Consider the following 25,743-nt stretch of genomic DNA (forward strand, 5'->3'; position numbering starts at 1 on the left):
CGAGGGATGATTACTTTTTAACTCTGTCTCTCGCTTAAAGAAAAAAGATGGAGAAAAAAAAGATTACTTTTTTAAATCGAAATGAGTCGCCACAGTGAAGGGGAAAGTATGGCACATTTCCGAGACCGCTATCTTCTCCCTATGGAATGAGCCTGGCATGGGGGACAATTTCTCAATTCCCTTTGTTCTGAGCCCTTTTAAGTGTGGCAATTAATGTAATATGTGGAGATTTTCCCTCAATGTGGCTTTTTTTCCTAATTTCCTCCAATTCAGGCAGTCTGCCATGACTCAACAATTAGCATATTCAGTGGCAAGTAGCCAATCAGTATAGAGGAATGTTCTCCATTAAAAAAAATACAAAAAACCCCCGTATCCCAGCAACCATGTGGGCATGTCTGCTGTTGATGTCTCCTGCCTTGATTAAAGGCAGACAAAGGAGGCGTTCAGTGCTGCTTGTAACCGGTGCATGCTCAATAGCCTATTATGTTGTAACATTGCCTCTCAGCTTGCTTCAATAACTGCATACAACGTGGGTGTGTGCGTGTGTGTGCGCGTGCATCTGAGTGCGCATACTGTACACCAGTGTTCTGTTTCATTCTCCTATTCTCTCAATGGTGTTTTCATTTCATTTGCTATCAGCTCGTAAGGAGTTTTGCTGAGAAAGCTGTCTATATCCACTTTAGTTTCGTAGTACTGTGCTATAATGCGGATGCAGTGTTTCTTTTTTAGAGGGCGTTTGTTACAGAGGATTCCACAGCGCTTGCATAATGTGCTGTGACAGCTCCGTTGCTCAGCCTTTTTTCCATCTCATCTTTCTCACCACCTAGTGCCGTGGCTTGCTGCCTTTCCATAGTAAAAGGTTCCGACTTTGTGAAGCTGTGTATAAATAAAACACACACACACGCACACACACACACACACACACACATACACACACACACACACACACACACACACACACACACACACACACACACACACACACACACACACACACACACACACACACACGCTTTACTCACAGAGAGTATATCTGTCTGACTGATGGTGTCTGTGATTGCGGTTTATTCAAATTTCACGCCATCAGACTTGAAAGGTCCTCATGGGAGAGAATGGCTTCCCTTCCTTTTAAGCCTTATTTATAGTTGTACGACTGTGTTGCAAGCTGAAAAGAACATTTTCAAGCAGAAGGTTATGCCGCAACGTGTCGTGTCGCATTCTTTCAGACAGAGTAAGGCCTTTTGGCTAAATTACCGGTAATGTAATTATACTTTAAGGTTCAAATAAGTGAGTCAGGCCTCTGTTGCCCCTGCATTCACTGTGTACTTTTCCTTTGTGTGCTCTGTCTTAGTACTTCCAATTTCACCTGAAAGTGAATGTCAGAGAAGATAAAGAAAACACCAAAGCAATTCACCAGATTTAACTATAGAAATGTGGAGGAAAACAACAGTGTGTCTCTCTCTCTCGCTCTCTCTCTCTCTCTCTCTGACAGTATACTTGTGTTGCTGGAGATGTGAGGCTTGCCAGAGCAGGTGTAATGACTTCTTAAGTGGCCCCTGTTCCTCTGTCACTTTGGGAGATATGTGTGTGTGTGAGTGTGTGAAGTTGACATGCTTGTAAAAGCGTGTGTGTGGGACAAATAGAATTCCAAATGTCACATGTGCGAGTCGGAGCTAGCGTTGTTTGTTTATCTCCTGTCCTCTACCCAACCTTTTCATTTGTCTTCATCTCTCTCGACCACTCTCTCTCCATCACTCTGTCTTGCTGCTCTCTCCTCTGCTCTGGTCTCCATCTCTTTCTTATCGCTCTCTGTGTGACATCTTATGGGGGTAGAGGTCACTCCATAATTCTCTCCTTTCGAACACAGGTAATGAGATGGATGCAGCAGGCATTAGATAATAAAACGGCAAAACAAAAAAGAAGAAGGAGGCATAAACTGTGGAGGCTGGAAAAGAGAGAGAGAGTGATAAAGGGAAATGAATTAAAGGAGGAGAGGGGATGAGGAGACTATTCTCTTTCTCCATTTTAGATGATGGTGATATAATTCATAGACATGCAGCCACTCCCATCCATAAATGTCTGAATGCCATGGACCGCTCTGCTCTTAGATTGATCACTGATATTATTGATAGTTATGGTGCCCATCACTCTCTCCGTCTCTGAAATCCATGCTACTATACCACTTCATTTATCCTACACCGTTGGACTCCTATATGCTCCTAGGACCGACTTGTGCTCCAGTTCCCTAAGATGAACTCTGTTCTCTAGGCTAGGTGGCGGGGAGGGGGGGGGGGGGGGGGGGGGGGGTATGGACTCCTTGCTTGGATGCTATCAGATGATTTAATCTCAGTCATCAATCCTTATCAACACCATGCAATGCAGCGCGTATATCTAATGTGCGGCTGAGCATAGACATGGTAACGCCCCACCTGCCTCTGACTGGCCGACACTGCCTGTCTTGACTGTCCACTGAGGTGGATATAGCTATGCTGGATAGTCTGATCTCTGCTGCGAGGTGGTGGAAAATAATACAAGTATACGCTATCGGTATGATACTAGAGAACTGCCTGTAAGTTGTACGTTACAGGCAGTACGTAGTACGTTAGGTACTACAATTAGATAGTTAATCAACACTAACACTTTATTTAGAAGTACACACCCAAATCATAGTAGGCTACATCGTAGGCCTACACGTGTGTTCAATCAATTATTCAATCAAACCAACGGCATAAACAATATTAGTTTGGCTCTTCTACAAAAATAAACATACAAGTTAGTTACAAGGCTGCATTCTGTCGCGCGTGCCAAGCTGTCATTCTCTTGTATTATTTTCCCACCACGGAGTAACCTACTAACCTCGCATCTCGGAGGACAGTCAAGACGGGCAGTGTCGGTAGGCCAATCAGAGGCAGGCGGGGCGTTACCATGTCTATGCTCAGCCACACATTAGATATACGCCAATGCAGCCAGTATAGCTGGGGATGAACTCGTAGGAAATCACCAAGATTTGGCTTTTGGTGACCAGTTTGAATTTTGGCGTGGTGTTAGGTATGGGTATAAGGTTTTCAAACAGCTGTGCAAACGAGTTGGGCACGCCCCCTAGTGGTCTGTTTGCACTGACTCAAATATTAGATAGCTTAATGTTATTTAGCACACCCTATAGTAACAGAATCCATTGAAATATCTCCATTAGATTCCTTTGGGTTACTTTGTATGGGTTATGGGTTACAAATGGACAAATGGATGTTACTGTCTAATTTAAGATCTTTTGTTTTGTTGGAACTCTGTGGCGAAATGGAAAATGACGGCCTCTCCCTTGACACAATCCTGAGGTTTTAAATGAAAGGTTGAATGGGTGACAATGGAAACCAAACAAAACATTCAGGGAATTTTAGATTTTTTTAAGGCACTTGTGGCTTTAGGTGTAGCGGATATGGCTTTTGTTTATGGTGACCACTGAAAACTAAAACACTGAAATATCCCGGTTTTCAACATTCACCACCATTATGTAGCCTACTGGTTTTCACAGCAAACCTTCTTGAGTGCTTACAGTATGTAGACCTTTATCGTGTTCTGTTCTGTTGAAAGGTGCAGTCACTAGGTGTGCAAAGCAATAACATGATTGCCTCTATCCTGAATAAAATGTCAGGCAAACAAATAAGAAGAAGAAGAAGAAGAAGAAGAAGAAATAGCAAACATGATGTTGCAGATCACATAGCACACAATTGTCCCTATTTTCACCCTCGCATTCCTAAGCCAATAATTTTATGACCAGCAGTTGTTCCCTATTGGAGACACAAAGAGTCTCCTTTGTGTCTCCATAGGGAACCACTGCTGGTCAAAAACAAAAAAAATCACACCCGTGTGAAGTTAGCTCTTATCATCGTACATCATCCATTCATTGTCAATGGGAATTAAATCTATGTGTAGGTCAAAAATAGCCGATTTGCTCGTCCACACATGCTGTAAATTCTCCATTCCGTTATGTGTCTAACGCTGGTTTAGCGTGGCCGATGTACGTGTACCTCATCATGAGGCCCCCTGCGGGTACAGTGCATGTCACCTCTGTGCCGTTAAATGACTGAATAGAGGAGAGGAGAGAGTTGGGGGGGGGGGGGGGGGGGGGAGAAGAGGAGTGAATGAGAGATGGGTGAGTGGCAGGCGGAACAAAGCGCATGGCGTGGTGAGGGGGTGCCCCCCCCAGGTTCCAGGCACTCGGATGTGATTAAAGTGGCCTGGCTGAGAGGCAGCACCTTGGCCCCTTGAACCTCCAGATGGGGGAAGCTTTATGAGCTCTGAGAACAGAACACTGGAGAGCCTTGCCAGAAGTGTCATTGCAGCAGCGCCTCCAAGGAGGTGATTGATGTATGGACATGCATGGGAGTGGGCATGCATGCGTGTGTTGTGTGTACTGTATATATGACTCTGTTCATCCACGTGAGTGCATATTTATGTGATAATTTTACTCTGGGAGTGTAAAAAATGCATCCTTTCAGGACGGTACCCTTCGAGGTAAATTAACATGATGAGTATTTTATGCCCTTTCCTATTACTATGCACATTGCACCGTTGCACGTATACTGTTAAGGACCCAGTAAATGGAGCACACACACACACACACACACACACACACACACACACACACACACACACACACACACACACACACACACACATGCACGCACGCACACACACAGCAACGAATGAGTGAGACCTCTCCTTTCCTTCACCAGTTTCAATCTCTCCTCCCTCCTCTCTTCCCTCTCTTCGGAGGTATGATTTAAAGTAGCCCTTCAGGGCTCTATCACTAGTGTACCGAATAGCCTCCCGTTGTGAATGAGAATGTCCCAGCATTTGTGTACGTGCGTGTGTGTGTGCGTGCGTGCGCAAGTGTGTGTGCGTGCGTGTGTGTGTGCGTGCATGCGTGCGTGCGTGTGTGTTTGTGTTGCTGTACTAAGACCTAACAGCCAGGGCATCAGCACTGGGATCTCTTTATTTGTGTGCCTTTCTTTTTTTTCCTTCTTTTTTTTCCTTTTTTTTACTGAAGTAATTATGGAAATAATTCCTCTTTGTTTGGCTTTTCTCTGCACAGAGGCCAGTTCATAATTAATTGGCTACGTTACCGGTTAGAGGACCCGGCCCATTTGAACTGATGATGGTTAAGGGGAGGCTGGTGGGATGGGGTGTTTTTTATTGCCTGGTGCCTCATTTGGGAGTGCAGCTCCTGCATTAGATGGTTTAATTAAGGTACAGGGCCTCTGGACTACAGACTTACACATTAACAGGCCATGTGCAAGGGTGCTTGTTCTTATGATCTGTCCCCAACTTTGTAGCTCAAGACTCAAAATAGAAATTAGATTTGCCTTGTAGATCTGCTATATTCTCTACTACCTCTACTTTTTTATATTTGAGGTGCGCTAGCTCCTCCTATGCCCAGCTTTGTGTGTCTGTGTGTACCAGGGAATGTGATGATTTGATTGGCTGGGCACGGAATGTGATGTGATGTATGCTGATGTGTGATTCTTTTTTTATTTAGAGTAGCTAATTATTTTTACCCCCTTTTCTTCCCCATTATCCCTAGCCCTGATAAGTTCCCTCAGTCCCTACGCTCATTCTGAGGTCACAAGGCGAAGCCCTCCCACTGCGTTGCAGAAACGGCGCATGGTTTCCACAACTTACGCTGCTTACCCTTTTCTGCAGATTGTATCCAAAAAGTGAAGGTCCGATAATGAGCTAAACTAAATTTATTTTCGGAACAGCCAAGAAAATCCAAGTTGTGGCATGAAACGAGCGTTTAAATCGCTTGTTTAGTCAGCCGCTTCCATGTTTTTCAAGGATGTTGCGCATGTGCGTGTGCATGTCGACTGAACTGAAGTCAGTTGGAAAATCTAATTCCACATTCAACCAGGGGAGGCGCCGGGGAGGCACTAAAAACTTAAGGAAGTTAAAGCTTTTCAACTTCCTTGAAAAACATGGAAGCAGCTGACTAAACAAGCGATTTAAACGCTCGTTTCATGCCGCAACTTGGATGTTCTTGGCCATTCCTAAATGAAATTTAGTTTTTGCTCATTATCAGACCTTCACTTTTTGGATACAATCTGCAGAAAAGGATAAGCTGCGTAAGTTGTGGAAACCATGCGCCGTTTCTGAAAGGCAGTGGGAGGGCTTCGCCTCGTGACCTCATCTCGGAGCTACAGAATGAGCGTAGGGACTGAGGGAACGTATCGGGGCTACATTGTCCCCAAGGAGGACGTAGAGCCGTCGTCCAACTCCTCCTGCCCAACACTCCCTGCTGACAGGTGCTGCCCCAGTCCTTAGGAATAGATGCAGTGGCAATTATCACCCTCCCCACCTGGCTTCCGTCCTGTGAGCACGGCCAATTGTGTTCACACATGCTTTAAAAAAATATTAACACAAGATTTTTCATAAATAATAATCAGTAATGCCTATAATAACTAAAGCCAGATCATAGAGCAGCTCGAACAGTCAGGTACACTGTACGATAATCACAGTGGTTAAGGTCATGGAGTGAGAAGAAACATATCACATTGTTTTAGTGATGTTCTACAGTGCATCTGTGCCCTGAAGAGAACATTGTTTTAGTGATGTTCTACAGTGCATCTGTGCCCTGAAGAGAACATTGTTTTAGTGATGTTCTACAGTGCATCTGTGCCCTGAAGAGAACATTGTTTTAGTGATGTTCTACAGTGCATCTGTGCCCTGAAGAGAACATTGTTTTAGTGATGTTCTACAGTGCATCTGTGCCCTGAAGGGAACATTGTTTTAGTGATGTTCTACAGTGCATCTGTGCCCTGAAGAGAACATTGTTTTAGTGATCTTCTACAGTGCATCTGTGCCCTGAAGAGAACATTGTTTTAGTGATGTTCTACAGTGCATCTGTGCCCTGAAGAGAACATTGTTTTAGTGATGTTCTACAGTGCATGTGTGCCCTGAAGAGAACATTGTTTTAGTGATGTTCTACAGTGCATGTGTGCCCTGAAGAGAACAATGTTTTAGTGATGTTCTACAGTGCATCTGTGCCCTGAAGAGAACATTGTTTTAGTGATGTTCTACAGTGCATCTGTGCCCTGAAGAGAACATTGCCTGAACACTGTGTATGTGTTGTTGTGTTTTTAACATGCGATTGCTATATGCATATTTTAATAGCATCCTCGCAGCATAAAGTCTGTATCCTGCAGTTCAGTCACATTGTTGGTCATCATACTGTTATATTGTCTCCTGTGGATGTAGCTTGTACATGTGGGTGGAATCACAACCCCCTGTGCCAAACACAGAATCCTCCCAAGAGGCTGTAAGGCCGTTGGATTGGAATGCATCTGAGGAGCCCAAAAAAGATCCACCCTCTCTGTGGTTTTGTGGTATTTAATCATCACACATGTGGGTGTTCAAGGGTTATTGTTATAACCTCATCAACATACTGTACATGTATGTTGAGATGTTCGGCAAACCCTGTGGGTTATATGCTTGTGCATGTACAGTACCACGCATGTGTGTGGTTGTTAATAATTAGGATAAAATATTCATTGTGTCCCTCAAGAGTGGTTTGTTAGTATTTAGCTAGTATTTCCCTCCGCACCAAATCTCTTAGCAGATCTCATAGTGAGCTTGTGGATCTGCTACTTTTGCCACATGTTTGTCCCTGGGGTTCATGTGGTTAAGTGCTAGTACACTCACTGCCTGTTCAGAACGTGCTGTACTCCTGTGGGGCCTCAGTAATACACCCGCCAAATGAGAGATTGATCAGATGAACGGTTGGTTCTCAAGATATTCAAAGGGCAAGTTGACAAACTTGCTTATTAGACTAAAGAATCCACACCAACCTAATAAACTAGCAGTGCAACCACATGCATCCAATGCCATCTGTTTTTAATGATTCATTTTTTATTTTTTTTTGTTCAATCACAGGATACAGAAAGAAATCTTCGCAACAGTGCAGTAACAATTAAAGCAGGAATAAAGGAAAAACAGAATGCAAAAGTGAACAGCAAAGTAAAAATACAAGAAAAAACATACATACATAAAATGAAGAAAAAGAAAAACAATAGAAATAATAAGGCGATGGATATTCATTGAAATTCAAATACAGTTCATATAATAGTCTGCTCAGATTACAATCAGACAGTGCCTCCAGTGTGCGCCTCCCACTTATCCCATTTCAACAAATAGTTGTCTACTTTGTTAAGAAGTCTGAAAGACAGTCTTTCCAACGCTGCCACTTGACCAAGTTGACTAAACCAAACATTCACAGAGGGGGCAGAGGGAGCTCTCCACTCACACATAATAACATTCACAGAGGGGGCAGAGGGAGCTCTCCACTCACACATAATAACATTCACAGAGGGGGCAGAGGGAGCTCTCCACTCACACATAATACGTTTACGACCCAGCATTAACGCTGTTTGAGCCCATTCAGCATCATAAGGTGTCAGGTCTTCAAGAGAACTGGGATCCCCTAGTATGCACAAACCTGGGGAGAATGGGATCTCATATCCCAATACACGCTCAATGTGATCACGAATTTCCCCCCAATAATCGCGTATTAAAGGGCAGTCCCACAGCATGTGCATGAGAGTGCCCTCCTCCTCCTGGCACTTCCAGCATGTGGAGCAGTCTCGCAATTTTGCTTTATATAACTTGGAAGGGGTCCAATAGACCCTATTTAGGTTTTATGTTCTCTGGACATTTTTCTAAAATGTCTTAAAGCCGAGTCCACTCCCCCTCTGTGTAAGAGACACCCAGATCAACTTCCCATGTCTGTCTGAGAGCAGAGGCGTTTTTTTTATTAGAGTGTTCTAAAAGAAATGTGTAATAATGAGAGGCTTCATGTATGCTATCTGTTTTTACTTTTTACGTCTACTCCCTGAATATCCACACTCCTGTGCTGTGTAGTAAAGTAGGATTCCTTGTATCCTTAACGTCCTCATGCCACCTCAGAGCAATAGCGCTGTCTACCGCTAAGCAGCTCTATGAGTCTCAATCCTCCCAACACGCTGATTGAAATCAGTCGGTGGAAATTCTTAAGTGCTATTCCCTCTCCTCATCTGGAATAATAAGGCGCAGAGCTCCATAGCATTACAGCGCTCCCATACCTCATTTCAGTTTGCGAGGTTGGCTGATCTGGTTGTCTTAACTGCCGACCACAGATTTCATGCGGTGTAACACTGTGTTTCGCAGGCTGACCCCCCTCACCCCTCACAGAAAAACAAATCTCAATTCCTCCCAGGCGTTACTGTCTGCTCTCATATGCAACGCCAAGCAACTCTGTTCTTTTATGCAAAACTGCCATACGCTTGTTGCAGCTCCCCTGAGAGTTACTCACTCTCAACACGTTTCTCTCTCTTTCTTTCTCACTCTCTCCCCGTCCGTCCCGACTCCCTCCCAACGTCTGAGTATCACAGGATTCATGCCAGCTCACTTCATATACTGCTGCTTTTGTTGTGCCCGTATCATAGAGCTCTTGCGTAGAAGTCTCTTAACTGCTGTGGTGATCATTACAGACTCTGGAGCAGGCCCATCTCTATTAAGACCTGAGATCAGATTCTAAAAATGTCTTCTACATCCTGACAGTTTTCTGAAAAAGCTCGAAAGTCGTTCTTCGATTTAAAAAAAATGGCAGACCTACTCGGTGGCGCGCTACGAGCTTGTAGATCTGCTATTTTTCAATAGCTAAAGCATAACATAATGCTAACACCAAAAGGGGTTTCCGCCCAAAATCACTCAGAATACATGAACACGAAAACAAATCACCACTTCGTATTCATGTCCATCCGTACCTGCTCGCTCGCCTCCCCGCTGTGTCCCTTCCCTTACCCGTCCCTAACACTCTTCTCCCATCTGGTACAATCCTATACCTCCTAGTAGTAAAAGACCGCACCGGCATATTGACTCGGTTGACTCTGACTCAGTCATGGTATACATTACTGCAGACCATTTTCCAAAGCATACTGTGGTTTGTTTACATGTACTTACCGGTACTTACTTATTTTATGTTTGATAGAGCAAGCCATTGGATTACATTTCATACTAATATGGTATGAAAAGTTACTAAATATGGTGCATTTATGTAGCACCTTCACGTAGATTGTGCATTACATTCAACCATTCACACACACATCCAGAAATGTGAAAAGATTATTTTGCAAACAAAATTAAAATGCACATGACTTTCAATTGACTAACTCAATTACCCAGGTACGTTCAGTTAACATTTTTTAGGTAGGTTAAGTGATATTTTTTGGTTAAAACAAAAGTTTTTTTTGTTGAAAGGTTAAATCACTATTAGTAATCATTGCTATTGAGTGTTTATTCAACTTCAATATCAGGGGTCTCCCTCTTTAATAAACAGAAAATACATTTTCAGGTAGGTGACAAAGGTTCAGACAATAGCCATTTATCAGCTTAATTTTTATAGTGTTCCAGTTCCAATTTTGTCTGCTCATTTATTTTTGTCATCACATACCGTACAATTCCACTTGTTTAATCTTTATCCTGAGCTGACACCGCAGGGGCCACAAGGGGGCGCCTCGCGGGCCGCCAATTTGCCAGGGGTTTCCCGTGGGTGTAGGCTATAGGTCTGCCAGGGGTATACCGTGGGCGTAGGCTATAGGTCTGCCAGGGGTATACCGTGGGCGTAGGCTATAGGTCTGCCAGGGGTATACTGTAGGTTGTAGGGCAGGCTATAGGTCTGCCAGGGGTATACCGTAGGGCGTAGGGCAGGCTATAGGTCTGCCAGGGGTATACTGTAGGTTGTAGGCTATAGGTCTGCCAGGGGTATACCGTAGGGTGTAGGCTATAGGTCTGCCAGGGTAGGGCGTAGGCTATAGGTCTGCCAGGGGTATACCGTAGGGTGTAGGCTATAGGTCTGCCAGGGGTATACCGTAGGGTGTAGGCTATAAGTCTGCCAGGGGTATACCATAGGGTGTAGGCTATAGGTCTGCCAGGGGTATACCGTAGGGTGTAGGCTATAGGTCTGCCAGGGGTATACCGTAGGGCGTAGGCTATAGGTCTGCCAGGGGTATACTGTAGGGTGTAGGCTATAGGTCTGCCAGGGGTATACCGTAGGGTGTAGGCTATAGGTCTGCCAGGGGTATACTATACCGTAGGATGTAGGCTATAGGTCTGCCAGGGGTATACCGTAGGGCGTAGGCTATACCTCCCCTGTCTTTCCCTCTAAAAATAGCTGATCTACAAGCTAACAACACGTCAGCGTCGCTTTGTGATGCATTGTGAGCTTGTATTTTTGCAATTTTCCCTAAATGTTTACCTATTTTTGCCAAATGTTGGCCTATTATAACGTGCTAGGCTTTGTGTGAGTATGTTTTTAACTCTTGTCACTCCCTCCCTCCCTCAGAATCTCCCGGTCAGGATTTCGTGACGCTGGACTACCGCCTGCGCTACTACCCCAGCATCACCTACGCCGTCATCGGCAGTGCCGTCATCTTCGTCCTGGTGGTGGCGCTGTTGGCGCTGGTGCTTCATCACCAGAGGAAGCGCAGCGTGCTGCTGCCCAGGGGCGTGCGGGGGGGCTCCCATCACCACCACCACCACCACCAGCCCTTACTGCTGTCCCGCCTGGTGATCCTGGACAGGGGCCACGTCCATGCGGGTGGTCCGGGCCTCTCCCCCGGCTCGCCCCCCAACGCGGTCCAGTACAGCGCCGCTGCTCCACCCGGGCTGCAGCTGCTGTCCGGGGCACTGTATCCCTCCGGGCTGTCCATGGACTCACCGCCGTCGTACTCGCAGGCCGTTCTGGATGTCAGGTGAGCTGGAGAGGGATGATGCTTGTAAAGGCCTCTGCACACCGAGTGTAATGCGTTTTGTTTGCTTGCTTGTTTGTTTGTTTGTTTGTTTGGATGGGGGGGTCATTTGACAGACAACTTAAAATCTGATTTTGCGTGCGTCTTCTTGAAGAAATCACCTGGGAAATCCCTGGGAAAAGAATCATTTTATGGCACATACATACGTACTGTACGTACGTACCCTTCCAAAATGGCGAGTGAACAGTTCCAGTGATGAGTTTTCACCAGGTCACGTTCCTTATAATTACAATTCTCTTTTGATTGTGCAGATATTGACCACTGGCGATTCTTTCACCACAATTGCCAGCAATTTTCGACTTGGAATAAACACTGTTGGGAAAATAGCAAGGAGACGTGCATATTGGTTAGGTCGTTTATCATACAACGCGAGTGCTCAGAAACCAAAACAATAAGCCTACAGTCATCTTGTCAAAATGTCATGCCAGTATGAGCTGATTTTGGAAGTGTGTGCGTGTCAGCCTTAACAGCTATGAGTTGATAGCTGTTGAATTGTAAAATTAGTTGGGCTTGCATAATCTTAAAAGAATATACTTGGTACAGCTGCACATAAATGTGTCCCCAGAAGAATAGTTTATGATAATAATAACACAATGTAATATGATAAATGTACTATGATAAAAGTATGAATCAATGTCTCTATGAAATTATGAAACAGAAACATCCTTCTGAACATGTTTTTAAAACACGGCATCTACTCTTATGCTTCATCCTTCTAGCCGACCACCCTGGTTCGACCTTCCTCCCCCTCCTTACCTCCAAGACGGAGAGCTTCCATCCGAAGGCGAGCTGCCCCAGTACGAAGCAGTGCCCACAGCACACCCCGCTGCACCTCCAGCACCCAGAACTGTGGCCTCAGCCCTTCCCCAGAGAGAAGAGTCCCAGCAGCTGTAGTGACTCTCTCTATGTCTGTTTTGTACATAAGAGCTGGAGTATGACTGTTGGACTGAAAGGACCAGGCCGTAAGGCCACAGGAGACTGGAGGTGAGGTTGTTGCCCCCCCCGGGGAGAGCCCAGAGTATCCACCTGCTGTAGGGAGTCAGCAGGGACTGAGAGACAGGGCAGTACCCTATTCTTGCCTCCTACACTATTCGCTGAATGAGGAGCATGACTGAAATGCACACTTTCCCCTGCAGCCCTCACCCTCATGAACAGATATTGTATGCTGGTGGTGACCTCTGCTGGAGATACAGCTGTACAACACCAGAATGTGTTCTCCTCACACAAACACAATGCACAGTATCAGCTGCGTGGCCAGCACCTGTATCCCCAAAGAAGAAACCGCGTTGAGCGTAAACTGTCACATGTATCCTATAAACAGGGGTGCACATAACTGGAGCGCCAGTGCGCATGCGTCGTCAAAATGCATGCCGCGCGGCAGATCAAAGCATGGCGGCGATTTTGCATACCAAGAGCTGGGGCCGCTGGGACCAGAGAATCCTGACACAACATTCCACTGCATTACAGCCAGGCAGTCATCAAAATGTCCAAGAAGCAAGCCCCATTACGAGCTTGTGTGTCACGTACTACAAATGTCTATCTACATCCTGTAAGTAGACTTCGAAATAAAACTAGCGTTGACTAATCATTACAAGTGGCTCTTATTTTGAAGAGGAAGAGGAAGTCCGTATAGGTTGTAAGTAACCAAGTCGTTCAGAGCGCTAGTCTAACCAAGTAAACAAGAACCCACATGGATTAAACACAAGCTTTTAGCCAAAGTTCATATATTTATGATATGAAAACCATGCATCTGTCACTTAAACAATGTACACACTTTGGAATTGCGTTAAACATGGAACCTCCGTGGTGTTGGGCGAGTAGTTCATTTTATCAGAGTTCATGTGCCTCTAATGCTGGGTGGAGTAGAGACCACCCCCGCCGTGCGCACCAAGCAACATCTCTAATGCTGGGTGGAGTAGAGACCAACCCCGCCGTGCGCACCAAGCAACATCTCTAATGCTGGGTGGAGTAGAGACCAACCCCGCCGTGCGCACCAAGCAACATCTCTAATGCTGGGTGGAGTAGAGACCAACCCCGCCATGCGCACCAAGCAACATCTCTAATGCTGGCATTGCTGGGTGGAGTAGAGACCACCCCCGCCGTGCGCACCAAGCAACATCTCTAATGCTGGGTGGAGTAGAGACCACCCCCGCCGTGCGCACCAAGCAACATCTCTAATGCTGGGTGGAGTAGAGACTTCCCCCGCCGTGCGCACCAAGCAACATCTCTAATGCTGGGTGGAGTAGAGACCACCCCCGCCGTGCGCACCAAGCAACATCTCCAGGTGCTCCTCTGAGAACTATGTGCACCCCTGATCATAATAGATCTACATTGTTCCTTGATTCATCTCCTTGAAGGCTTAATGGTGTAAAAACAAACCAACTAAATGCTAGACAAAATCTTTTTTTTGTGTTTTTTTTTGTTTACAGCTACATTTGACCTATTTTGAGGATTGTAGTAAAATAAAATGGAGGTGCCTTGCTTTCAATAATTAGTTAAGATGGAACTAAATTCATGCTGACAAAATGCCTTATTTTCTATCAGTCCTGTAGACTGTAGTTTTAAATTAGATTTCATATTACTCAGACATTAAGTGTCAGTATCATTCAAGTATTAGAGATGTTCTACTATAGCTGGATCATTACTACTCAATAAGGATCTGTCATTTCAGTTTTGTGTACGTGAAAAAAGATAGCAGATAAATCGGTTCGTTGTCAAAAACACGCAACTTTGTCAGAATTGAACCCCATGTTCAGCAAGGTGGGTTGTGTAGACAGATTTTATAGAGCATTTCTAATAGGACAGTTCTTCTCTCCATTGTTTTTAATACCTTGTGCCTTCGTTTTCATTGTCAGAAACTGGTACCTCGTGACTAAATCCCAGACAAAATGACCATTGGTGTGAAATGTCATTATATGTTACTGAGCATGAAGCTCTACAGTATGTAAACATCACGTCTTTGTTGTTGTTGTTTTTTTCGTATCATTCCCATAAGTAAATGAACCATTGGGGCAAGTCAGATGTGTCAGAAATAACATGTTCTGTTGCCCGTTGTTTAGTTGAGGACAAATTGTGTATACAGATTTGATGAAGAAAAACATATTCCTTGTAACTTCTTTGGAGGTCTCATGCTGTGCGAACCACCAGAGAAAAAGTCAGAGAAAGTCAGAGAAAAGGTATTTCATATCAGATTGTTCAAGTTCACTAGTGACTTTACGTACATACACATTTCTGAACCCTAATTCAGTGTTACATTTATTTTGCGATGTAGTTTCTCCAGAGGTTATAGTACAGATAAGGTGACCTTCGGTCTTCTGTGTGATGTTCAGGATAGACTTTAGTGTACAGCATGTAGTATTATTCAATGACCTATCTGAAGGAAGTGTCTATATACAGTAAATTTGCTGTTCTCCTGTCATTATTTCATTCATTTTGAAGGTGCCCATTTGCTATTGTACATAGGGAGTAAGGAAAGGAGAGAAATGTATTTAAAAGCACCATCAGATTTTGTCTGTATGAGTTTAAACTGAGAAGAGATAGTGTAAGTGAAATGTAATGCTTTGGAAGCTGCCTGTTTTTGTACCTATGCCAGCAGTAATAATACTGACTCATAAAAAAGATCGAAGCCAAAGATAATCATTTTCTGATTAACCCTTTTCCAAGGATGTACTGTGTCCCTCCATAGCAATGACAATTATGTTCCAATTCCAAACAATTTGTGCCTATATTATCTTTTTGATATAAAATATAATTAATGTTACTTTCTTTAGAACTGGATAATGATTCTCAGGACAAGAGTTGTACCACTTTGCTTGTTCCTTTTGTTTGTACATTTTTGTCATGATGGCCTATCAGCAATTTGTTAAAGAAGACGCTGTTTATTATTTTTTAATTTCCAATTAGGTCAGAGTATTTCAGGATTTCACTTGTTTTCCATTATCTCTCTCCCAACCCCCTCTGTATCCTGTACATTGAAAGTAAAGTTCAGATTCAGATTAAATTTGTTTTGTGTTTCTGAAGACTTACAAATATTAGCTTTTTTCAGCAGCAAAATAATGACTTGCTTACTTGACATAGGCCTTTGCATTCCTTTCGGAACATAGGCCATTGATGAATTGTTTCCACCCATGTCTGTCTTGCACCATTCTCTCCAGCTGTTTCCACGTCAGTCCCTTGTTTGACATTTAGCTCTGTGCTCCTCCATGTGTTTTGGGGTCTCCCTGTGCCCAGTTTGCCTTGTGGGTGCCATGTTTGGCTTTTTCTTAATGTATGACCAATAATCCAACAGGTTCTTGTTTGGTACATTCCTACAGGTTGATGTTATTGTTACGGTTTGTCCAGAAGATCCTGAGGATGCATCTGAGGCAGTGGTTGACAGGGACGGATTTACCCTCCCAAGGGCCCCTGGGCTAGACATAATTTCAGGGCCCCCCTGGGCTGCCAGGTGCGATTCAGTTGCGCGGCAAAGCCGCATGGCCGAAATAAATTCTGGGTATTTTGCTTTTATTTTGCTGTAATTTTGGGGTACCCAGCCCCCCCAAAAGAGAGAGGCAGGTAGGCAGGCAGACATACAAATTGTGCACACACATTCCCACTAGGCCGAGGAAGAAATGCCACTTAAACATTTTCAACTCAGCCTCATGGTGGTAGCCTGGCTAATAAGCAAGACTCAAATCACACTGTCGTGTGGTATTTGAGTCTGGAGATGCTGTGTATGGATCTTGTTTCCCGGGGGGCGGGTTCAAACATTTTCTCTTTGACGCAATTGGTCAGAGCTACTGTCAGTCAAAGGTCTCAAGCATTGAACGTCACTGTACCAAAGCCCGCCCATATTGCATACCGTGTCCCGATTGGCCACACCAGTTCTCTGGTGTAGGAAATGGGCGTACAATTGAGCCTCTCCAGGCCGTAATCCGCCGGCAGGCAATTTCTTTTTGCCAACAGCTGATTCGGTCTGGCTTATTAGCCAGGCTATCATGGTGGCGCTATAACTGGCCGATTAGTGTTTTTACCTCTAACTGCATGGATCTGTGGAAAACTTTGTATGCACACTCCCTAGAGGCCAAGGAAAAACCTTTGCCTGGAATTTTTCACATCTGCTCTTAAGAGCGCCACCAGGAGGCCGACATATGTAAAACACATTTTCTAATATTACTCCTTCAGATTTTATCAAAACATAGGCATGTGATCAAGACAGATTTGTTTGATTTCTCATAATCCATCCTGATTGGCTACGATTGGCTTCTAAACTTTTCAGGAGTAGCCCACTTTGTACCCGCTTTGTACAAATCGCCACAACTCCTCAACACAGCGTCTGATTGCGGTGAAACTGTGCATGCATATTCCCACTAGGCTGAGGAAGAAATGCCAGTTGACAGTTTTCACATCAGCCTCATGGTAGCGCTACAACAGGCAAAAAACAACATATTACTCCTAAACATTTTGCCAAACATCACACACACTCCTATCCTCCTGGTGGAGACCTGTGCCCAGAAGGGCACTTTTTCTAGTTGGTGATGTGATTGGTGGCCGGCCAGGTTTCTGATAAATGCACGCCTGAAAGCAACGCAGATGTGCATTAATGACGTTAAACCACCCCCTCGAGTGTAACATTGCAATTATACAACAATTAGCCTTAAAACTAAGAAAATCGCTGAAAAAACATATTTTTTTAATGACAGATGTAGCCACTACGACCACAAATGTCCCAAGAAACTAGCTAGCCTATAGCCACAGAGTTTGCTGCGCTCTGGGAGAACAGAGCAGCTGAATTATTTGTGTTGATTAGCTGTTCCATGATGCTGGTTTGAAGCACGGCTAGAAGGCTGTTTCAACCAATCAGATTGCTTCCTCGAAGCGACCTGTTGTATAATCTTGCTTTCCCTATTCTTGACTTCACATCCTCCTCTGTCCCACCATCCACCGCCATCACACATCCCAGGTATGTATGTATGTATGCACAAGCAGAGCGTGCAAGTAATAGTTTTCGTCCATGTCGCCGTTTGATGCGTATGCGCCGTGCCAGCGTATGACGTAATGACTACTTGTGCTTGATATGGCAGTGGTGTCAGATTACATACATGTATACTGTACATACATACATGTATACATAGGGGCATTACCTTTAATCCTCCCGACACTAAAACATATCGTCATTACGTCACCATCGAAAACCAATTACACCCTGGCATTGGGTCCTTTAATCCACATCTTTATTACGTCATCATTGAGAGCTAGTTATACCCTGACGTCATATGCTGCTACGATACATACGCATCAAACGGGGCATACGCAAAGTAACCACAGTATACCGCTAATCAACTTACAAATTACATATACATATACATAGAGGCATTTCCTTTCCACCTTTCACCTTTCCTTTAATCCACCCGACACTGATCGACATATATGTCACCATCGAAAGCCGATTAATCCACATCTTTATTACGTCATCATTGAGAGCTAGTTATACCAGTTATACCTGACGACGTCATATACTGCTACGACAGTATACGCATCAAATGGGGCATACGCAAAGTAACCACAGTATACCGCTAATCAACTTACAAATTACATATACTGTAGGTTTGAATGGGGTTTCTAGGTGTAAGTATGTAGGACTAGTAGCATGCCAAAGTTTGTGCTATTGCCATTGAGAATGCATTGGGTGTTTAAGTTAAATAACTCAGAAACTACAAAACATTTAAAAGTAAAAGGTTCCAGCATGTGTCTCCACAGTAAGCTGAATTATAAAAAGTGTGAACGGAGATTCTAGGTGAAAGTGACTTTTTGACGTGCCACTATATGCCATTATACATTTCTCAAATTGAAAGCACTATATTTCTAAAACTATGAAACATTTCAAAGATTCCTTTTCAGGCAAACATGTCCACCGTAAGATGAACCTAAATAGGTTTGAATGGGGATTCTAGGTGTAAGTATGTAGGACTAGTAGCATGACAAAGTTATCATTTTTTTCGGACGGCATACTATAGCATGTCGTTTTTCGTGATTTTGGACTATTTGAAAAAAAGATGAAAATCATGAAAAAACGACATACTATAGTTCATGGTTTCGGACGGCATACTATAGCATGTCGTTTTTCATGATTTTGGAGCATTTGAAAAAAAGATGAAAATCATGAAAAAACGACATACTATAGTCCATGGTTTGGGACGGCATAATATATTTTGTCATTATTTTCATGAATTTGGGACAGTATGTCAGAGCCAGGACTTGAACCTGCAGCCTCCTGAATCCCAGGCAGGCTCTGTACCCAGTGAGCTACAGTGCATGCTGTTTTTAAAAGGCCGAATAGATAATGACAGAAGAACCAGAGACGTGTTTCCATTGTGGTTCATAAACATTCGAACGTCTAGAGATAAACAACAGCAAAATAAACAATATACAAATCTCCTGTTATTTTATTTTTTGTATTTTATTTTTGTATCAATGTTGTACTCAAAGGGAACAGCAGACTGTGTTGTGGCAGGTAGCAAGTAGATCAGTGACTTAGCACACTGGCTGCATGATCTGGAGATTGTGGGTTCAAAATCTGCCATTGAGCCCCATTCTGAATTTCTCAAATTTAAAAGCACTATATTTCTAAAACGATGAAACATTTCAAAGATTCCTTTTCAGGCAAACATGTCCACCGTAAGATGAACCTAAATAGGTTTGAATGGGGATTCTAGGTGTAAGTATGTAGGACTAGTAGCATGCCAAAGTTTGTGCTATTGCCATTGGGAATGCATTGGGCGTTTAACTTAAATAACTCAGAAACTACAAAACATTTCAAAGTAAAAAGTTCCAGCATGTGTCTCCACAGAAAGCTGAATTATAAAAAGTGTGAATGGAGTTTCTAGGTGAAAGTGCTTTTTTGACGTGCCAATATCTGCCATTGAGCCCCATTGTAAATGTCTCAAATTTGAAAGCACAATATTTCTAAAACGATGAAACATTTCAAATATTTCTTTTCAGGCAAACATGTCCACCGTAAGATGAACCTAAATAGGTTTGAATGGGGATTCTAGGTGTAAGTATGTAGGACTAGTAGCATGCCAAAGTTTGTGCTATTGCCATTGGGAATGCATTGGGCGTTTAACTTAAATAACTCAGAAACTACAAAGCATTTCAAAGTAAAAAGTTCCAGCATGTGTCTCCACAGAAAGCTGAATTATAAAAAGTGTGAATGGAGTTTCTAGGTGAAAGTGCTTTTTTGACGTGCCAATATCTGCCATTGAGCCCCATTGTAAATGTCTCAAATTTGAAAGCACTATATTTCTAAAACGATGAAACATTTCAAAGATTCCTTTTCAGGCAAACATGTCCACCGTAAGATGAACCTAAATAGGTTTGAATGGGGTTTCTAGGTGTAAGTATGTAGGACTAGTAGCATGCCAAAGTTTGTGCTATTGCCATTGGGAATGCATTGGGCGTTTAACTTAAATAACTCAGAAACTACAAAGCATTTAAAAGTAAAAGGTTCCAGCTTGTGTCTCCACAGAAAGCTGAATTATAAAAAGTGTGAATGGAGTTTCTAGGTGAAAGTGCTTTTTTGACGTGCCAATATCTGCCATTGAGCCCCATTGTAAATGTCTCAAATTTGAAAGCACTATATTTCTAAAACGATGAAACATTTCAAAGATTCCTTTTTAGGCAAACATATCCACCGTAAGATGATACCTAAATAGGTTTGAATGGGGTTTCTAGATGTAAGTATGTAGGACTAGTAGCATGCCAAAGTTTGTGCTATTGCCATTGGGAATGCATTGGGCGTTTAACTTAAATAACTCAGAAACTACAAAACATTTCAAAGTAAAAAGTTCCAGCATGTGTCTTCACATTAAGCTAAATTATAAAACGTGTGAATGGAGTTTCTAGGTGAAAGATTTTTTGACGTGCCACTATCTGCCATTATACATTTCTCAAATTGAAAGCACTATAGTTCTAAAGCTATGAAACATTTCAAAGATTCCTTTTCAGGCAAACATGTCCACCGTAAGATGAATCTAAATAGGTTTGAATGGGGATTCTAGGTGTAAGTATGTAGGACTAGTAGCATGCCAAAGTTATAATTTTCTTCGGACGGCATACTATAGCATGTCGTTTTTCGTGATTTTGGACTATTTGAAAAAAATATGAAAATCATGAAAAAACGACATACTATAGTTCATGGTTTCGGACGGCATACTATAGCATGTCATTTTTCATGATTTTGGAGCATTTGAAAAAAAGATGAAAATCATGAAAAAACGACATACTATAGTCCATGGTTTGGGACGGCATAATATATTTTGTCATTATTTTCATGAATTTGGGACAGTATGTCAGAGGCAGGACTTGAACCTGAAGCCTCCTGATTCCCAGGCAGGCTCTATACCCAGTGAGCTACAGTGCATGCTGTTTTTAAAAGGCCGAATAGATAATGACAGAAGAGCCAGAGACGTGTTTCCATTGTGGTTCATAAACATTCGAACGTCTAGAGATAAACAACAGCAAAATAAACAATAGACAAATCTCCTGTTATTTTATTTTTTGTATTTTTTTTTTGTATCAATGTTGTACTCAAAGGGAACAGCAGACTGTTTTGTAGCAGGTAGCAAGTAGATCAGTGACTTAGCACACTGGCTGCATGATCTGGAGATTGTGGGTTCAAACCCCACTCAAATCTTTACTTGCCAAAATCTGCCATTGAGCCCCATTCTGAATTTCTCAAATTTAAAAGCACTATATTTCTAAAACGATTAAACATTTCAAAGATTCCTTTTCAGGCAAACATGTCCACTGTAAGGTGAACCTAAATAGGTTTGAATGGGGTTTCTAGGTGTAAGTATGTAGGACTAGTAGCATGCCAAAGTTTGTGCTATTGCCATTGGGAATGCATTGGGCGTTTAACTTAAATAATTCAGAAACTACAAAACATTTCAAAGTAAAAAGTTCCAGCATGTGTCTTCACAGTAAGCTGAATTATAAAACGTGTGAATGGAGTTTCTAGGTGAAAGATTTTTTGACGTGCCACTATCTGCCATTATAATTTTCTCAAATTGAAAGCAATATAGTTCTAAAACTATGAAACATTTCAAAGATTCCTTTTCAGGCAAACATGTCCACCGTAAGATGAACCTAAATAGGTTTGAATGGGGATTCTAGGTGTAAGTATGTAGGACTAGTAGCATGCCAAAGTTTTTTTTTTTTTTCGGACGGCATACTATAGCATGTCGTTTTTCGTGATTTTGGACTATTTGAAAAAAAGATGAAAATCATGAAAAAACGACATACTATAGTTCATGGTTTCGGACGGCATACTATAGCATGTCGTTTTTCATGATTTTGGAGCATTTGAAAAAAAGATGAAAATCATGAAAAAACGACATACTATAGTCCATGGTTTGGGACGGCATAATATATTTTGTCATTATTTTCATGAATTTGGGACAGTATGTCAGAGCCAGGACTTGAACGTGCAGCCTCCTGATTCCCAGGCAGGCTCTATACCCAGTGAGCTACAGTGCATGCTGTTTTTAAAAGGACGAATAGATAATGACAGAAGAGCCAGAGACGTGTTTCCATTGTGGTTCATAAACATTCGAACGTCTAGAGATAAACAACAGCAAAAAAAACAATAGACAAATCTCCTGTTATTTTATTTTTTGTATTTTATTTTTGTATCAATGTTGTACTCAAAGGGAACAGCAGACTGTTTTGTGGCAGGTAGCAAGTAGATCAGTGACTTAGCACACTGGCTGCATGATCTGGAGATTGTGGATTCAAACCCCACTCAAATCTTTACTTGCCAAAATCTGCCATTGAGCCCCATTCTGAATTTCTCAAATTTAAAAGCACTATATTTCTAAAACGATGAAACATTTCAAAGATTCCTTTTCAGGCAAACATGTCCACTGTAAGGTGAACCTAAATAGGTTTGAATGGGGTTTCTAGGTGTAAGTATGTAGGACTAGTAGCATGCCAAAGTTTGTGCTATTGCCATTGGGAATGCATTGGGCGTTTAACTTAAATAACTCAGAAACTACAAAACATTTCAAAGTAAAAAGTTCCAGCATTTGTCTCCACAGTAAGCTGAATTATAAAACGTGTGAATGGAGTTTCTAGGTGAAAGATTTTTTGACGTGCCACTATATGCCATTATACATTTCTCAAATTGAAAGCACTATATTTCTAAAACTATGAAACATTTCAAAGATTCCTTTTCAGGCAAACATGTCCACCGTAAGATGAACCTAAATAGGTTTGAATGGGGATTCTAGGTGTAAGTATGTAGGACTAGTAGCATGACAAAGTTATCATTTTTTTCGGACGGCATACTATAGCATGTCGTTTTTCGTGATTTTGGACTATTTGAAAAAAAGATGAAAATCATGAAAAAACGACATACTATAGTTCATGGTTTCGGACGGCATACTATAGCATGTCGTTTTTCATGATTTTGGAGCATTTGAAAAAAAGGTGAAAATCATGAAAAAACGACATACTATAGTCCATGGTTTGGGACGGCATAATATATTTTGTCATTATTTTCATGAATTTGGGACAGTATGTCAGAGCCAGGACTTGAACGTGCAGCCTCCTGATTCCCAGGCAGGCTCTATACCCAGTGAGCTACAGTGCATGCTGTTTTTAAAAGGACGAATAGATAATGACAGAAGAGCCAGAGACGTGTTTCCATTGTGGTTCATAAACATTCGAACGTCTAGAGATAAACAACAGCAAAAAAAACAATAGACAAATCTCCTGTTATTTTATTTTTTGTATTTTATTTTTGTATCAATGTTGTACTCAAAGGGAACAGCAGACTGTTTTGTGGCAGGTAGCAAGTAGATCAGTGACTTAGCACACTGGCTGCATGATCTGGAGATTGTGGGTTCAAACCCCACTCAAATCTTTACTTGCCAAAATCTGCCATTGAGCCCCATTCTGAATTTCTCAAATTTAAAAGCACTATATTTCTAAAACGATGAAACATTTCAAAGATTCCTTTTCAGGCAAACATGTCCACTGTAAGGTGAACCTAAATAGGTTTGAATGGGGTTTCTAGGTGTAAGTATGTAGGACTAGTAGCATGCCAAAGTTTGTGCTATTGCCATTGGGAATGCATTGGGCGTTTAACTTAAATAACTCAGAAACTACAAAACATTTCAAAGTAAAAAGTTCCAGCATTTGTCTCCACAGTAAGCTGAATTATAAAACGTGTGAATGGAGTTTCTAGGTGAAAGATTTTTTGACGTGCCACTATATGCCATTATACATTTCTCAAATTGAAAGCACTATATTTCTAAAACTATGAAACATTTAAAAGATTCCTTTTCAGGCAAACATGTCCACCGTAAGATGAACCTAAATAGGTTTGAATGGGGATTCTAGGTGTAAGTATGTAGGACTAGTAGCATGACAAAGTTATCATTTGTTTCGGACGGCATACTATAGCATGTCGTTTTTCGTGATTTTGGACTATTTGAAAAAAAGATGAAAATCATGAAAAAACGACATACTATAGTTCATGGTTTCGGACGGCATACTATAGCATGTCGTTTTTCATGATTTTGGAGCATTTGAAAAAAAGATGAAAATCATGAAAAAACGACATACTATAGTCCATGGTTTGGGACGGCATAATATATTTTGTCATTATTTTCATGAATTTGGGACAGTATGTCAGAGCCAGGACTTGAACCTGCAGCCTCCAGAATCCCAGGCAGGCTCTGTACCCAGTGAGCTACAGTGCATGCTGTTTTTAAAAGGCCGAATAGATAATGACAGAAGAACCAGAGACGTGTTTCCATTGTGGTTCATAAACATTCGAACGTCTAGAGATAAACAACAGCAAAATAAACAATAGACAAATCTCCTGTTATTTTATTTTTTGTATTTTATTTTTGTATCAATGTTGTACTCAAAGGGAACAGCAGACTGTGTTGTGGCAGGTAGCAAGTAGATCAGTGACTTAGCACACTGGCTGCATGATCTGGAGATTGTGGGTTCAAAATCTGCCATTGAGCCCCATTCTGAATTTCTCAAATTTAAAAGCACTATATTTCTAAAACGATGAAACATTTCAAAGATTCCTTTTCAGGCAAACATGTCCACCGTAAGATGAACCTAAATAGGTTTGAATGGGGATTCTAGGTGTAAGTATGTAGGACTAGTAGCATGCCAAAGTTTGTGCTATTGCCATTGGGAATGCATTGGGCGTTTAACTTAAATAACTCAGAAACTACAAAGCATTTCAAAGTAAAAAGTTCCAGCATGTGTCTCCACAGAAAGCTGAATTATAAAAAGTGTGAATGGAGTTTCTAGGTGAAAGTGCTTTTTTGACGTGCCAATATCTGCCATTGAGCCCCATTGTAAATGTCTCAAATTTGAAAGCACTATATTTCTAAAACGATGAAACATTTCAAAGATTCCTTTTCAGGCAAACATGTCCACCGTAAGATGAACCTAAATAGGTTTGAATGGGGTTTCTAGGTGTAAGTATGTAGGACTAGTAGCATGCCAAAGTTTGTGCTATTGCCATTGGGAATGCATTGGGCGTTTAACTTAAATAACTCAGAAACTACAAAGCATTTCAAAGTAAAAAGTTCCAGCTTGTGTCTCCACAGAAAGCTGAATTATAAAAAGTGTGAATGGAGTTTCTAGGTGAAAGTGCTTTTTTGACGTGCCAATATCTGCCATTGAGCCCCATTGTAAATGTCTCAAATTTGAAAGCACTATATTTCTAAAACGATGAAACATTTCAAAGATTCCTTTTTAGGCAAACATATCCACCGTAAGATGATACCTAAATAGGTTTGAATGGGGTTTCTAGATGTAAGTATGTAGGACTAGTAGCATGCCAAAGTTTGTGCTATTGCCATTGGGAATGCATTGGGCGTTTAACTTAAATAACTCA

The 25,743-nt window shown here is 42.1% G+C and overlaps 1 protein-coding gene across 2 annotated transcripts in view; it reads left to right on the forward strand.

Annotated features, from left to right (window-relative positions):
- ldlrad3 (low density lipoprotein receptor class A domain containing 3) overlaps positions 1-25,743 on the forward strand; it is a 255,998-nt gene that overhangs the window by 88,343 nt on the left and 141,912 nt on the right. The window contains exons 5-6 of one of the 2 annotated variants that reach the window (XM_079502465.1): positions 11,372-11,780; positions 12,557-13,893. In XM_079502465.1, the coding sequence (XP_079358591.1) occupies positions 11,372-11,780; positions 12,557-12,731 (584 nt within the window). In that variant the 3' untranslated portion in view covers positions 12,732-13,893. Of the gene's footprint in view, positions 1-11,371; positions 11,781-12,556; positions 13,894-25,743 lie in introns of those variants that run through there. The other variant, XM_079502466.1, reaches the window with a different exon arrangement.

This window comes from Electrona antarctica (genome assembly GCF_951216825.1).
Source record: "Electrona antarctica genome assembly, chromosome: 5".
NCBI lineage: Eukaryota > Metazoa > Chordata > Actinopteri > Myctophiformes > Myctophidae > Electrona > Electrona antarctica.